At 36.4% G+C, this 15,734-nt stretch overlaps 3 protein-coding genes across 3 annotated transcripts; all 3 read left to right on the top strand.

Annotated features, from left to right (window-relative positions):
• The first annotated feature begins 182 nt into the window (after positions 1 to 182).
• Positions 183 to 3,905, top strand: LOC116722192 (PAS domain-containing serine/threonine-protein kinase-like). The gene is made up of 9 exons (XM_032566388.1): positions 183 to 287; positions 551 to 606; positions 691 to 858; positions 964 to 1,089; positions 1,204 to 1,338; positions 1,427 to 1,626; positions 3,191 to 3,324; positions 3,407 to 3,556; positions 3,637 to 3,905. Exons 4-9 carry the CDS (start codon positions 997 to 999, stop codon positions 3,792 to 3,794), a joined length of 870 nt encoding a protein of 289 aa, XP_032422279.1. The 5' UTR covers positions 183 to 287; positions 551 to 606; positions 691 to 858; positions 964 to 996; the 3' UTR covers positions 3,795 to 3,905.
• A 1,162-nt stretch (positions 3,906 to 5,067) lies between these two features.
• On the top strand, positions 5,068 to 9,099 carry mterf4 (mitochondrial transcription termination factor 4). The gene is made up of 4 exons (XM_032566389.1): positions 5,068 to 5,200; positions 5,384 to 5,805; positions 6,486 to 6,670; positions 8,591 to 9,099. The coding sequence occupies exons 2-4, from the start codon at positions 5,577 to 5,579 to the stop codon at positions 8,993 to 8,995; spliced, it is 819 nt and encodes a 272-aa protein (XP_032422280.1). The 5' UTR covers positions 5,068 to 5,200; positions 5,384 to 5,576; the 3' UTR covers positions 8,996 to 9,099.
• An 818-nt stretch (positions 9,100 to 9,917) lies between these two features.
• LOC116722191 (probable G-protein coupled receptor 148) lies at positions 9,918 to 15,141 on the top strand. Its single transcript, XM_032566387.1, has one exon. It carries the CDS (start codon positions 11,831 to 11,833, stop codon positions 12,785 to 12,787), a length of 957 nt encoding a protein of 318 aa, XP_032422278.1. The 5' UTR covers positions 9,918 to 11,830; the 3' UTR covers positions 12,788 to 15,141.
• Positions 15,142 to 15,734: the final 593 nt, after the last annotated feature.

The raw sequence follows: 15,734 nt of genomic DNA, 5'->3' as shown, positions 1-15,734 counted from the left end.
AGGGGCAATTTGTAGGAAGTGGATACCATAGAGACGGCACAAGAGTAGGTTGGTAATGAAGTTTCACTGCAAGTCAGTTTTCCTTATTATAATTGTTAACATGACAGCAGGACTAACGTTTACTGTCCCTCTCCTTTCCACTAGATGTGCAGTGTGACGTTTGCAGGACTAACCTCTCTGATGGAAGCTTCATGTTCTGCGTGTGGATAAAAAGATCAAACCAGCAGGGGGCACTGTTGCAAACTGAGGCTTCACTTCACAACCATTCAGGAGCTAGCCCAGGAAAGGTGAGAGTTTTATTTTAGTTACTAAGATACTTAATTGTCTAATGTATATCTACATCAAATGGAAATTTTACTTTGCCAGAAAAAAACCCCAAAGTAAATCTAAAATGCATAAAACACAAAATAAACATAGAATGTATGTCCACGCACATACAGAGCAATTCAAACATTAAAGCAAGACCTAGAAATGAATAATTTTCGATAAAAGTGCTAAAACTGAACAATTAATTCAGTATTTCCTTGTTTAAAAAATATACATTCAACAGATTTCCTATAGAAACTTTTCATACTTGTGGAACTTTAAGTCTTCTGTCAGAAAACAGTGAGTAACGAGGAAAAGAGGAGTCATTGTAGATCTTGTTAGCTTTCTTATACATGGTTTATTTTATTGTGTTCTGTCCATCAGAGGTCTGGCGAGGCCAGCCAAGGAGAACCGCTGCGCTCCACTCTGGATCTGGAGCATTCTCGAGCTTGTGACGGGCAGTTTGAAGAAGAATACCAGCCAATCAAATCTGTGGGGAAGGGAGCATTTGGGTTTGTCTGGAAGGCAATAAGACGATGCGATGGACAAGAAGTATGAAACTTTTGTTTTACGTAGAACTGTGGTAAATAGGACTTAATCCTACGTAATCGTAAATCTATATGTTGATTTTTTTTTCCCAATATGAAAAATTTACAGGTAATTGTGAAGTTTATTAGCAAAGCAAGAATAATGAGCGACTGCTGGGTAGATGACCCCATGTTGGGAAGAGTGAGCCAGGAGATTGCCATATTAACCAGAGTTCAACACCATAACATTGTCAAGGTAACATTTATGTCAGAACACTCAAATAAATCAGGTTCCTTTATACATAAGGAAAAACCTCGCTGATCCCTCTTATGAGTGTATGGGTTTGTACTTGTGTGTGTCTGCCTACAGGTAGCAGAGGTGTTTGAGAATGGAAGCTATTTCCAGATGGTGATGGAGAAACATGGAGATGGTTTGGATCTGTTTGAATTCATAGACATGCAACCAAGACTGGATGAGCCCCTGGCCAGCTACATCTTTAGACAGGTATAAGAATGACCAGCAATGGTGATGGTTGAAAGTGAAATGAAGTGTTTTATTGATCCAAACTACTTTTTTCTTTTTTTCCCCTCAGATTGTGGCAGCTGTTTTCTACTTGAGGGCAAAGAACATCATTCACAGAGACATAAAAGATGAAAACATCATAATTGATAAGTGCTTTCACATCCGATTGATAGATTTTGGCTCTGCGGCCATTCTGTCTCCTGGGAAGCTGTTCTATAATTTTTGTGGAACGTTGGAGTACTGCTCCCCAGAGGTGCTTCAGGGAAATGCGTGAGTGTTTCACCCTTGTGGATAATAAATCATGTGTGCTTTTTAAATAGGTTCCAGTTCTGCCAAAAGTTTAAAATATTTGAATACCTTTGCAAGGAGAAGTAGTATGAAATGAAAATTTGTAAAACTTATTCACATTTGACACATTGCAGCCACAAACATAGGTTTATTCAATGCAATGTAGCAGAAATATGAAGACAAAAGATAAGGATGTGGTGTGTGTGTGTGTATATATACACACACTCTCTTTAAATATATATATATATAATATATATACACTTTTTTTATTATTATTATTATTTATTTTTTGAAAAGCAATTTACAACTCTTGCTACATGTTTTGTGTTAGATTTATGTCTGGATTGCGACTGGACCATTTTAACACAGTCTTGTTATTTTTGCTATTTAAGCAAAAATAAATAGCAGTAGATTTAACATGTAGATTTTTTTTCTACTGTTAAATAAGACAATCAATGAATATCAAAAAATAATTATATTACCTAATGTATCTGCTGTACAGAAGGAGCTTATTTGGTCATGTTTAGATGGTATTTTTTTTATAGTAGTGACAAATTTATAGACGATAGGAAGGATTTATTTAAAAAGATATCCGTCACTATTATGATTGTTGCAATAAATGCCTCAACATTTCATCACATTTTCAGTCCATATTGCCCAACCCAAATTTAAACTCCAGATATTGTTTTTCTTCCACCTCACAATTATTTGCTGCATTTTACTGGTCTCTCACATAAATCTCAGTGAAATGCATTACACTCTGTGACAAAAAGTGAAAAATGCAAACTTTTGAAAGGTAAGAGTATTTTTTGAAGGCACCATAAGTATTTTTATTGTAGTTCTGCTATCAGCCTCTGTTGCATATAGTTTCTACAATATTTGTAAGTGGCAGCCCAAGAGCAAAGCAGTGATTAAAAAAATAAGATCCAGAAAAGCTATTTTAATGGTATTCCACTTGGTACAAAGAACCCTTTAGAATTGCAACAGATTTTATTTTACTCCTCATTTAACTCTCAGCATCACTGAAAAGTTTAGCTGTGTAGCACTTTGTGTAATATAAGAGCTAACATACTGTTTTATCAGGAAAATAATAATTAAATCACATTAGGACCTGTCAAGTACCACAAAAATTATATAATGTACAGCACAGTGTGTATTAAATGGTATACAAAGGTGCTTCCTGCTTAAGAAATGTTTGTTTAAATATTAAATACAACTTCTGGCTAAACTACAACTCTTAAAAACTATTTCTTTGCATAATTAAAATTGATTAGATAAGTTCATGAATTAATTACTGAACTACATTAGAGGTATTTGGTTAAAGGGTGTGTTCTCCTGATCATCTCTCTTTAAACAGTTTCTAGAGAAACATTTTGCATTTTCCATGCAAAATGTAGGTCAGCATGCGGTTAAATAAAAACCCTTCATGACTCATTAAACTTTATAATGTTTATGAAAACCATGCAATGTTTAGAAAACGCCCCTTGTTCAGCTAAAAGCCCCGAAGCTAAACACTGTTAATCTGATGATTGTGCTCCTCTCCCAGCTATGAGGGACCAGAGCTGGAGATGTGGTCTCTGGGGGTTTTGCTCTACACTCTGCTGTTCAGTGAGAACCCGTTCTGTAATGTGGGTGAAATCCTCGATGCCAAACTTCAGCCTCCATTCCCCCTGTCTTCAGGTATAATGATGTTCTGTGCCACAGTTTTTTAGCTCTGTCTTTTTACGATTCAGTTATGCAAATTTTCTGTTTGCTGCCCCAGAGCTGCACGGTGTTTTGCAAGGCCTGCTGCACTCTAATCCTGCAAAGAGGATGACTTTAGACCAGCTCCTGTTGCAGTCGTGGATCAGCCTGCAAATTTCCCTTGCCGAATACAGCTGGACTGAGGTGGTTCCTGCATCTCAGAGCTTCTGTAAGCATTCTTCGGCATCAAGCGTAGACTTACAATGATCTGCCGTCCTTTAATGTACAGTCAATCTCTTCTTCTACCAGGTTCGCCACAGAATCAGGAGCCAAGTCCCACTGCATACGCGGGACAGAGCTTGTTCCCAGATTATGGCGATGAGACTCTGTCGGAGGAAGATGAGGATGAGAATCAGTCAATGGCGGCCCTGGAAACTGAGCTCCAAAAATACCTTTTTGAAGATTGAAGACTAAATTTGAAGCAGCAGAAATCTTACCAGTCTGTCTGACATTTTGTAACATGAAGATCTTAGTTACAAAACAAGAAAAGATAAGCTTTTGGAAGTGAAATCTGGTTTGTACAGTAGACCAAATGAAAAAATTTTTTAGAGGCTTTTTTAGTAAACAAGTTTTTTTAATCATTGGCTCATCGCAATTTTCCTCCAGTGATATTTTATGATCCATTATGGGGAAGAAGATATAAACAAAAAAAGTCAAACCTCCTTTGACTTATCATTTAATTTCATAGTCCAAAATTGATTTAGATATATATTTTTTTGCTGTAGCATTGTGTGGATAGATTCGCAGTTCTCTATTTTTTCATTAATTTATTTTTTGAATTGCAACTTTTTAATTAGAATTTTAATCTTGATGTTTAGATATTTTAATTGCATGTAAAACATATAAACACTTTTTATATTTATTGCTGAGCATCAATAAATGTTTTTTCATAAAACACATTTCTTCTCATTTTTGAGAAATTGCCTAAGGTGTGCCTTAGACTCCTTATAATTCTTAAGAAATCCATCATGTTTATTTCAATAACTAACAGAATTTTGTAAAAATACCAAACAATATTAAATGTAATTGAAGTCGTAAAGAGAATCAGAACTGACTAAGAAGGGTAGGACACTGAACAATCATAAACAGCTGTTTCATAATCAGAAACTGAGTTTTATCTGGGTGTAGTGATGAAATATAATTTGCAAACCTGTAAATTCTATGCTATATTACCATAGGTTTTTTCTCACCCATGCAAAACACTGCATTTACTGTAGTTATTTAATTTACTACCATGGTCACAGATATCAAACACCTAGGCATGCAGACTACTTCTACAAAGAAATTACCGTATGTCACTTTCAATAGTCATCAATTGTCTATACCCCTTTATCCTTATAGGGTGGCAAGAGTCTGGCACCTTTCTCCAGCAGTCAGGGGACAATAGACAGGGTGCACCATGGACAGGTTGACAGTCCTTCATAGATTTATACCTCCCGTTGCCTGCAAAAGACACAAAACATCCTCAATTCATCCTATTATGCCCATCATCCATTTGTCCCCTGAAAAACCCTCCATCACAACAAGCACTGCAAGATTGATGATTATTTTTTCCCCCAAATCCAGTACCAAACTGAACTTTGAACTTAAAACACACACCAAACACAACACCTTTTTAAGAGGATTTGGTCTTCATTATCCACGGATTCCCTATTAATTCTGTATTGTAATTTTAGATGAACCCCGGTTCTTGAGCGCAAGTTGTGCACTAAGGAATCGAATAACTCACCGGAACGTTGCCTTGGCACTAGATTTTCAGTCGGACGACTGAGAACAACGTACCACCATGGGGACCCGTGTTGTTGTGCTGCAGGTGAGTTGAAATGCCTTTTGACATTATGTACTTTATTATAATTTAATTTGAATATAGTTGGATTTTGGAGTGTGTGATTTATTGATCCAATTAGCTCAGAAGTATTGTTAAAAAGCCCTTAAAGTTCGACATGCAGCTAATGAAACTGGTACAACCTTCGGACGTTTTATTTTTCCTCCACAGGTTCTTCCGACAAAAACTAAACTATGTTCCCAATTCCACTTCCATCCCAGTCCAGTTTAAGACGTGTAAAACATCTAATCTCCCTTCGAGCCTCAGCTGCAGACTGCTTTGCTCCGTTTCAAATCAGACCCCTTCTCTATTACAACACAACAAGAGAAACTCTGCTGAGCTGTCTCTGAGATCTTTGCTCGACATGGGATTCACAGAGTACCAGGCAGAACAATTGTATGACTGCGTGTCCAGGATGAAAGGAGGGAATGCTGCCAAACACGTCTTATCAACGCTGTCAGTGCTGTTTGTCCTGGGGCTTAACCCCACCACTGTGCATAAACTGCTGGACAAATGTCCAGAGCTCTACACGGTTAAAGACGTGCAGCTTCAGCAGCGGATAACCCAGCTACGGCATCTGGGTTTTGTTGAAGGTGAGATTATTTTTCAAAGCAAAGTACTTTTGCAAAGCACTGTACAGTACTTTGCAAAAGTATTCATGAACTTTCCACGTTTTGTCACGTTTATTTAATAAGCCAACACATCATGGTGCATAATTGTGAAGGGTTCAAGGATATTTGGATTATTATTTTTTAAATAAAAGTCAGAAAAATCTAGTATTCATGCGATCTGCTCTTGATGAAAGAAAGCCATGGTTCTATCCGCAGTTTGCTTCATACCCTGCATGAATCACAACAAACCCGTTGAAGAATGTTCTCAGGTCAGATGAGGCTAAATTTAAGCACTTTATTCTACATGCAAAATTATATTTCTGGTGGAGAACTAAGACTAGATTTTAACGCTAACACCATGCCCAACACATGATGGTGGATGGGTTTATTCAGCAGTGCTATGAATGCTGGTAAAATGTTTTAGAAAATGGATACAGCTAAATATAGGTAAAAATTCAAATGTGTAACTGTAAAATAAAAAAAATAAATACATACTACTTGCACTATGTTGTGATGGTATATCACATCAAATTTTAAAAAAATAATAATTGAAGTTTGTGATTATAATATGGTACAAATGTGAAGAAATTCAAAAGATTTATATATATTTACAAGGTTTGGTACTTATATCAAACCGAAATGTCTCTTCATCTCTCCTGTAGGGAGTCTTCAGAGAACCGTGTCCCACTACCCAAAGATCCTAACCGTGCCGATGAAGTCTGTCAAATCTGTGGTGCAGTTCCTCAGAGAGAAGTGTCTGTTTACCACCCAGCAAGTGGCAGAAATCCTCAGAGATAGTCCTGCAGTGGTGTTGGAGGACCTGGACCAGCTAGAGTACAAGTTTCAGGTCAGTAAGTAAAGAAGTGAAACAAATGGGGTTAATATTGTAAAGATCTCTAAGAAGAACTTACTTAAGCAGCCCACTTCATTTTAAGACCACACCCACCTACTACCAACCCTAACCCCAATTCCTTTTACAGATTGTCCAAGTTTGATTATTAGTGTATTTAACAGCCCGCTTTCATACACAATAGACAAAATTGTTGGTAACTCGTTAATGGTCTCTGTTATTGAACACAAAGGCCATGGTCGCTGAAAAAAATTGAAACTAACAAAAATAATACATGAAAATGTCCATTTTAGGTGTGGTAAACACCATGTCACCAAACAGCACAGCACAGATGCTACTTGTCATCCTTTAAATAGGCAGACTGACCTATTAGAGGACATAGCTTAGTTTAACATGTAATAAGAAATAATTTTCAATTTCTTATTACAAGTACAATCATTTTTGTCTAGGCCTGTTTTATTTGTTTATTTTTTTTCATCATTCTGTTGAACTACAATTCAAAAATAATATCTGATTTTCATTGGTTAATACCATACCATTGTACCATGTCTGTGCATAACAATACAGAGGTTCTCTTTATTATACATAATAAAGAGATGGTACTGTGTGTTTTCCAGACACATGATGCCATTTTGTAGCATAATCAAGTAAATATGTTACCTTTAGTTGTTAAAAAATATTGTATATATCAACCATAACCATAAGAATTTGATATCACAATTTGAGCCCTTGAAATTGGCTTCTGTGTCTTTAAGAAGCTCCTGCTCTTTCTGTTATGCTATTTAAAATAGGAGCGCTGAACTGAGACGTGGTTTGTGTGATAAGATCAGCAGATGCACAGTTTCACCAGGTGTTTGCTAATTGCTACAGCTGCTTGTCCGGAGGAGCTTAGTGGGGAAGTGCAGGGAGTGGAGGCAACAGGAGGAGCTTTGTGGAAATAGGCAGCACTTTGTGAAGGCAAACATTTAGGCACGAGTGAATGGATGCCACAAGAGATTAAAGGTTTTCGTAAACATGCAAGAAAGAATCAAAGCAACACTCAAGCTCAAATGTCAATTTTACAACCTGTCCTCCCCCGCCCCCCTTCGTTAACTTTCAGTAAAATGCTTTTGTTCGTTTCAAATAATTTCAGTGGTCATTGAAGGTTTTTTGGCCAATACCAGAGGGGTACCAAAAATTTTGACCAGGTCTGTATGTTGCACTTTGTCTTAACCCACATCTTTGATGTCACTGTTTGTGTGACACTGACATGCAGCAGTGTAGCTCCCCCTGGTGGCTACAATGTTGTTTTTGGATTGCTGTGAAGTGACTTCTCTACATGGCAATATTGCATGGTTAATAACAACCTTTTACTATATAATGAAATAAGCAAGCTACTAATAAGAGTTGTACCACACTCAACAAATTACTTTATATTACTACTATATACAGTACAGACCAAAAGTTTGGACACACCTTCTAATTCAATGGGTTTTCTTTATTTTCATGACTATTTATAAGGCAATAAATCCCACTTATTAACCTGACAGGGCACACCTATGAAGTGAAAACCATTTCAGGTGACTACCTCTTGAAGCTCATCAAGAAAATGCAGAGTGTGTGCAAAGCAGTAATCACAGCAAAAGGTTGCTACTTTGAAGAAACATAAGGGGTATTTTCAGTTGTTTTACACTTTTTTGTTTAGTGCATATTTCCACATGTGTTATTCATAGTTTTGATGCCTTCAGTGTGAATCTACAATGTCAATAGTCATGAAAATAAAGGAAACTCATTGAATTAAAAGGTGTGTCCAAACTTTTGGTCTGTACTGCATATATATATATATTCTGTTTATATATTTTATGCATTCTCTGATTATTATTGTTTTATTTGTTTCTTGTTCTTCCTAACTGCATACATCAAATACTCTCTCCACAGTACGTTTACTTCAGAATGGGTGTCAAACAGGCCGAGATGGTGAAGTGCAGGCTGTTTCGTTTCAGTCTAGACAACGTGCGCTGTCGGCACACTTTCCTGGAGCGGCGAGGCTTGTATCAAACCCCAGACAAGAAAGGACAGACTACTATAATTAACCCCAAACTGGACGGAATCCTTAATGTGGACGAGGCGACGTTCATCGCAGATGTTGCCCAGGCATCACCTGAGGAGTATGATGTGTTTCAGAAACTCTTGGCAAGAGAGTGGAAGGAGGAAGAGTTCGAGCATGGCAGCATTGAATCTTATAGTGAGGATGATGAGGAGGAGGAGGAAGAGGAGGAGGATAATGAAGAGGAGGAGGAAACCAGAGGAAAAAGTGGATACAATAAGAAGAAGAAAAAATAATGAATAAAAGGGAAGCGTGAGAAGAAAGCATATCACAAAGAATAAATGGCAGTAATCACTAAATTTATGCATCTAATTTAATAAATGAAATCCTTTTATTTTTATTGCTTCTTCTGTCTCTTCATACCTGTTCACTAGTATCAAAGAGTATTATTATAACCAAACATGGCCCTGTTGTGTCTGTTGTTTCTCAGTCTGCTGATGAGGAATTAATTTTTGTATTTGTTTAGGTGGCGTCATTAGGCTGAAGTGTGATGACGTTAGGGTGACCTTAACTCACACAGCATCAGATGTGGATGGTGTAATTTGGTTTTTTTGATTTTTAATTCAACTAAATTTGATCTTTGCTATTCTGCAATGAAATATTGTAATAAAAAAAAAAGATCCAAATCAGATTAATAGCTTAAAGATGAGAAGAAGAAAAAAAACAACAGTATAAGCAATGGTAAAAGCCTAAAAAGCTCCACCCTGTTACTATGTCACCAACAAGTGGCCGCAGCTTTTTGCTTCTCTTATCACTGAGTCAACAAAGAATCTATAGAGATAGAAGCAGCGTGTGAGAGACGTTGTACAATGGACTATCATTGATTTGTGCAGCACAAGCAGCATTTTCTCTTAGAAATAAGGTAAGATACCTTCATTCAATCAATAAAATATCATGGTTTGTTTTTGCCAAGACTGAATTTTATCCAGTTCAGTTTGTGTCAAATCTATCTGTACTGTGGTGGTATTTATACTGTTTGAACCTTTAAAATGTATTTATCATAAGCAATGCCCTATTAAATCGATTACTTAAGCAGGTTGAAATCAACTTAATCATGTCATTCTTTAATATGTAAGAACCATTTTTTTAATTTTTTTTTTTTTTTCTATTTTTAAAAGTAGAGTCTCTAATAATCAACCTTTATTTGTATGCTGGCAAGAAGTATGGATTGCTCATTTCCATATTCATCTGTGCTAGCATGGTGAAGTATTTAAAGTTATGTGACCTATTTCCACCATTAAGCTTCCGCTGCTGCAAAATTGAATTAACATCATTCAATGAACAGATTATGAGCGAGCTACAAGAATTGTATGGATCCCACCTGGTGAGATTCAACTGTAATATCACAAGATAGTTACATTTTCTGAATTATGGGGGTAAACAACACACATTTTAACCTAAAATAGAGTAAGTGTTCAAGTTTTATCAGCTGTGTATTGTTTCCATTTTATATGTTAGTTTTTATAAAAGAAAATGTACCAGTTCAGTATGCATCAGTCAGAACTTCATGCTCATATAGCAGCTGCACAATTGTGAGTTGCTTGTATTCTAGAGATGATGCAGAATATCTCAGTTGTTAGTGATTGCAGAAATATGTCTGATACTAAAATGTAAAATAAAATGTCCCAAGCTTGTACATTAGTTGGGTTTCCAAATATATAGTTGGACAGATTGTAACTATCCCTTTGCTCCCATACAACACTCTTAAATATACATCCAATACTTAAAAAACATAAAATTAAAAAAATAAAACAAGACTAACATTAACTCCCCAATCATATAATATGATATAGCTAAATTTGTGATGTTAGTCATTTATAGTATTTTAGTTTGAAATCCGATGCTCGTCTTTTTTGCTGGTTTACGTAGACCAGGAGTGTCAAACTCATTTTGATTTTTTGCCATATTCACATCATGAGTGTTCTCAAAGGCCGTGTTATGGCAGAATGCATTGATAAAACAACCCATTAACAAATTGTTAAAACCTGAATAAATATCTTTCTCTGCATTCAATGAGTTAAAGTTAAATAATATTGAACATCTTTTCACATTGATGTAATTTGGCAGAATGCAGATAAAAACTGCACACTGCAAAAATACAGTTGTAGATATGACAAGACAGTTAAATTCTCTGAAGTATGGGTGTAAACAACATTATCTTGAATTTTCTATTTATATTTTCCTCTAAACTCTAATGGGCAACATAAAAGGTTATGGTAGCCCAGACTTTGCTCCCAACCTGGGCCTTGAGTGTATATGTGACATAGACCTGCCTGAATGTCTACAAACCATTTAGGCCGATTTTCATCTTTAAAACATACCTGTTGAAACTGGAATTCGCCACTGTATCAGAATATATGCCAACAAATCCATAGGTTTGTTGTCTGGATGGAAGGAAGGACTTTAGTAACTCTCAGCTCCTAATCTGCCCAGGTAAATTTAGATATGTTGCTAAGGAGATTAAAAAATAAAAAAAATCAGAAGCTATAAATAGTGCAACCAGTTATCCAGGTAACATCAATTGGTTAAAAGCAGTGATAAAATTAGCAAGTTCAACCACTGAAAACATGCATGCAGCAATTCTCCATTTAGGAATAATGGACAGGATCTACTGCCTAAAATGTAAAAGTATTACAAACTGATAAAAGTGATGTAACAAAATTTTTTAGAATTTATTTTGTAGAATTATTTTTCAGAGAGATTTATTTTGCAAATCAGCTTGTTTTACAAATCACACAAAAACAGTAATTGCTCAAATGAAAAAATTAAACATTCATTTGCCAACATGGGTCGTTCTAACTGGCATGCTACATAAAGATTTACATATATTCATTTGTAAATCATGTTGATTTTCTTTTTTCCAATAGCTTAATTTAACCACTATATATTTTATGATTAAAAACGTTGCTTGTGCAATGGACCTGGTTTGTTACATGCTCATATTTTAAAGAGGGTGCTCTCTGTTTACAGTAGTTTATGGTATTTTTTTTTCTTTTGCAGGACATTGCCGGACGAAGTGCAGAGCCACATAAATCATTCATCAGTGCTAACTCTTCGACGCAAAAGTCACAATGACATCATCTCGTCCGCTCATTTCCAACCTCACAATGGACTGGATTGAAAGCATGGAGCGCTGGCATCTTCATCTGTTTTGCATCCCCACTGCCATCATCTCTTTCGCCACATTTATAGCCAACCCTGTTCTGCTGGTCTGCATTTTCCTGTCCCGTGCTTTGCGTAGGGAGACCCGCTACCTGCTGGTGGCCAACACCCTGATCGCAGACATGCTCTTCCTCATCCTCAACCTGGTCACATTGATTGGTAATGCTGTGAGAGCAGAGATACCCTGGTTTGTTTGTGAGCTATTCACAACTCTCCTTGTCACGGCCTACAGCTGTGCCATCATCACTGTGACACTCATGGTGGTCGACACCTTTGCCGCCGTCCGCTGGCCTCTCCAGTACCATAACCTTCTCATGCCTGCCCAGACCAACTGCATACTAGGGGTGGTTTGGTTGCTGTGCGCCATTTATCCGTTCACCTTAATGATGATGATGAAGGAAGAGCTTTCTAACGACAATGTAACCGTGTGTTTGGCTCTCATCTCCCTCGGTTTCTTTAAGGTCAAGAACATAGGGGGGATCGACATGTACTTTCTTGTAGCAGCACTGATCTGCACTTTTTTAATTTTTTACTGCTACATCCGGCTTTACATGGTGACAAGGACGCAGGGAATTTGGCACAGCCGCTTCTCTAGGGCTCGGGTCACAGTGCTGGTCCATGGGGTTCTGCTGCTGCTCTACTTTGCCCCTGGCTTTGTTTTTGCCCTAGAGATCTACATCTTTCAGAGGAAAAACGTAAGTCAGGATCTTCGCGTGTGGATCAGCACGGTCAATGCTAATTTTCTCATGCTGCTTCCCAGAGCATTTGCTCCTTACCTGTATGGGCTGAGGTACCGAGAGATTTCTGAAAGTCTCACACTTCTGCTACACCGTCACAGAAGAAACAGAGAAAACACATTATCATAAAGACTCTTAGGATCTGCCCACAATTAAGACCTATTACCACTAGGTTTGTATTGGGGGCTATCTATTTTGTATGATATATTCATTGACTGTACATACATAATGCCATCAGGGCTAGATTTTTGTAATTGGTTGCATAAAGGTCTGTATTTTACTAAAAAAAAACTCTAACTTTTGTTTATGAATATATATCAAAATACACTTTTTGCAACATTAAAGGTGCAGTATGTAACTTTTATATATAAAAGTGTTTTTCACATATCTTTTCAACCTCACTGTGTCCTGCCAGGATAACATCAGACAGATAATCTGTGGAAAAAAATTTAAAAATTATATTTTGCCTCCTCCCTGTGGTCCTACTGCCATATGAAGAAATACACTGCTCCCATTCAGAAACAACCAATCAGAGCAATGAGGAGAGTAGATGGCAGAAGTATGGTGATATGACGTTGACTGTACCAGGGGGCAGAGGAGCTTGATTTTTTCACAGAGGATCTCCCTCTTATTATACTGTCAGAACATTGTAATAATTGTAAAAACTTTTTATATATATTTATATGTAAAAACTTATTTCTCAAATATAGAGTCACGAGTTGCAGTGCACCTACTGCAGCTTTCAATGCTAACAGGATCAGATAAACTAAATCTGAAAAATTTTACTTGTGTTCTGAAAATCAGGGTTGGGATCTTGATTGCTGCCCTGATTTCCTTGTCCGTAAAAGTCCTGCACTGTACACACTTTTGTTTGAAATAGTTTTTCTTTAGGATTAATATGTTTTCAGTCAGTGCTGAAATTTTAAATCCAAATGGAAATTTTGTCAATCTCAGGAAATGTGTGGATGTGAAATGATCAAATGTTTTCACTGTCGAAAAAGCAGCTGACTTCTTATTTCTCAATTTTTTAGATTACGGTTCATGAATCAATAATATAGTTAAACACACAAAAACCAACTAGATATTTTTTAAACACATAATGCCATGACTAAATATACCCTTTCTTTTTAGTTATAAGAAAAAACATTCAAAATAATTGTCAGTTTGACATTTTCCTTAGTTACTGACTTCCAGAAACAGCAAGCAGTGAAAAGCTGTTATCTTGCTAGTTTTTAACTGCTCAAATTCAATTCAAAGATACTTTCTAAATCCCAGCAGAAATTAAATACAATAATAATAATAATTGTTATCATTATTATTATTATTATTATTATTATTATTATTATTACTATTATGTTGCATTCTTACTGCTATTAGAACACTTACTCCATCTTACATTGGATTAACTTGAAGTCCTATTTACTAAATGTGCCATTTTCTTACAATCTCACCACTTAGAAGTACATTATTTTGTTATGAGGTTTTTCCTGGTTAAGTCTTCAAACTATGGCTGGTGAATTCTCTTTTATGGTGACCATGTTGCATGTGTTGCACATCTGGATAGCTTGCAGTTTATTTTGTGTAATGAGAGTATTTTTAATCACATCGTGCATAGTTAATTTGCCCTATTTTGTATAATTTCAAATGAAAGTGTTCTTTTCAGGACTGCACTGTGAAACAGTTGTTAGCACTGTTGCTTTGCAGCAAGAACATCCTGGGTTTGATTACTAGTTGCGATATTTCTCCCTGAACATGCATGGGTTCTCTCAAGGTATTTCAGCTTTCTCCCGCAGATCAAAGGCATACATGTAATTTTAGCTGACCACTCCAAAACTGAGGCCTGAGTGTGTGAGTATATGGAAGTTTAATATGTATTTCCGTTGACCTGTGATGCAAATGTCCAGGCTATATGCTGCCCCTTGTCCTTTCACCATTTATTTGGAGACCTAAATAACCCTGCAAAGATAAAGACGGGACAGAGAACAAACAGAAAGTTTTTTTTTTATTTTCTATGCTCTCTTCAGCGGCACTACATTTAAATGTCTTGTGATCTGTAACCTTTTATCGTCAGTTAATTCTTTATTTTGTCATACTGTTGAAAACGTTCTAAATTATTATCACTCTTCTGTCAAATTTTTCTGACACTCTTAAAATAAAGGACAATCCATTTCATTTAAGAAATCTCTTAATTAACAATTGCAAAGTCAATGTGTTATATGCTGGCTGATACATAATTTCCAACGAGGATGCAACATCGCTGCAGCCTGTAGTTATTTGTTATATGGTGTATTTTGTTATTTAAAGAACTCAGTTTGATTAATAAGTATTTCCTATTTTGTGCCTGAGAGGTCTGAAATTTCTATAAACGTTACACAAGCACTGCTAAGCTTGTTAAATTTGTATGTTTATGTTTGGAGATTTAACAATTTTGCTATGTAAAATGTACTGCCTGATGTTGTATAAAAAGTCTTGTGGAACATGTTGATGGACTACAGTTTATGACCATACTAAAAAAAGCACTTCGCTATGTTTGCTTTCAAAGCCTTGTTTGTCTAAAACAGGGTGTGTAAATAGATCACTGACATAATTTATGGACCATGAAGGGAAATGAATGGCGGTAATGAGCCAGACACCGTTTGATGGAGGACCTAGTCTATGTGTGTGCTACAGCAGATCAACAGCAGAGGGACACATTTGTCTGTCTAACAAGTACAGCAGAAGCGCCCGAGTACCTACTTCATAGCACATTTGGCATGTCGTGAAATTTGCCGGTATTTACAGTTCTGTAATAACAACTTTCTATTTATTGAACAGTAAAGTTTCATTTGTATTTGCCTCATTTGCAAAACAGTTGTGTTCACGAAAAAAAAACCCGTAGGTCTTCTCCTATTAGGTGGCTTGGTTTTGGTCAACTTGACCAGCAGGTGTTTTAGTACACCGCATAAACCACAATGCTTTGTCCTCCACTAATTTCCCCTGTGTCTTGATTTTGGTAACTAATCTGGTAATACTGGCTTTAAGCATATTTTCAAAAAGTGGCAATATTGTGGAATTTGACCATCACCTTTGGTTTATG

The sequence above is a fragment of the Xiphophorus hellerii genome, chromosome 6 (genome assembly GCF_003331165.1).
Source record: "Xiphophorus hellerii strain 12219 chromosome 6, Xiphophorus_hellerii-4.1, whole genome shotgun sequence".
Classification (NCBI taxonomy): domain Eukaryota; kingdom Metazoa; phylum Chordata; class Actinopteri; order Cyprinodontiformes; family Poeciliidae; genus Xiphophorus; species Xiphophorus hellerii.
This window is presented reverse-complemented; position numbering and strand designations above follow the sequence as displayed.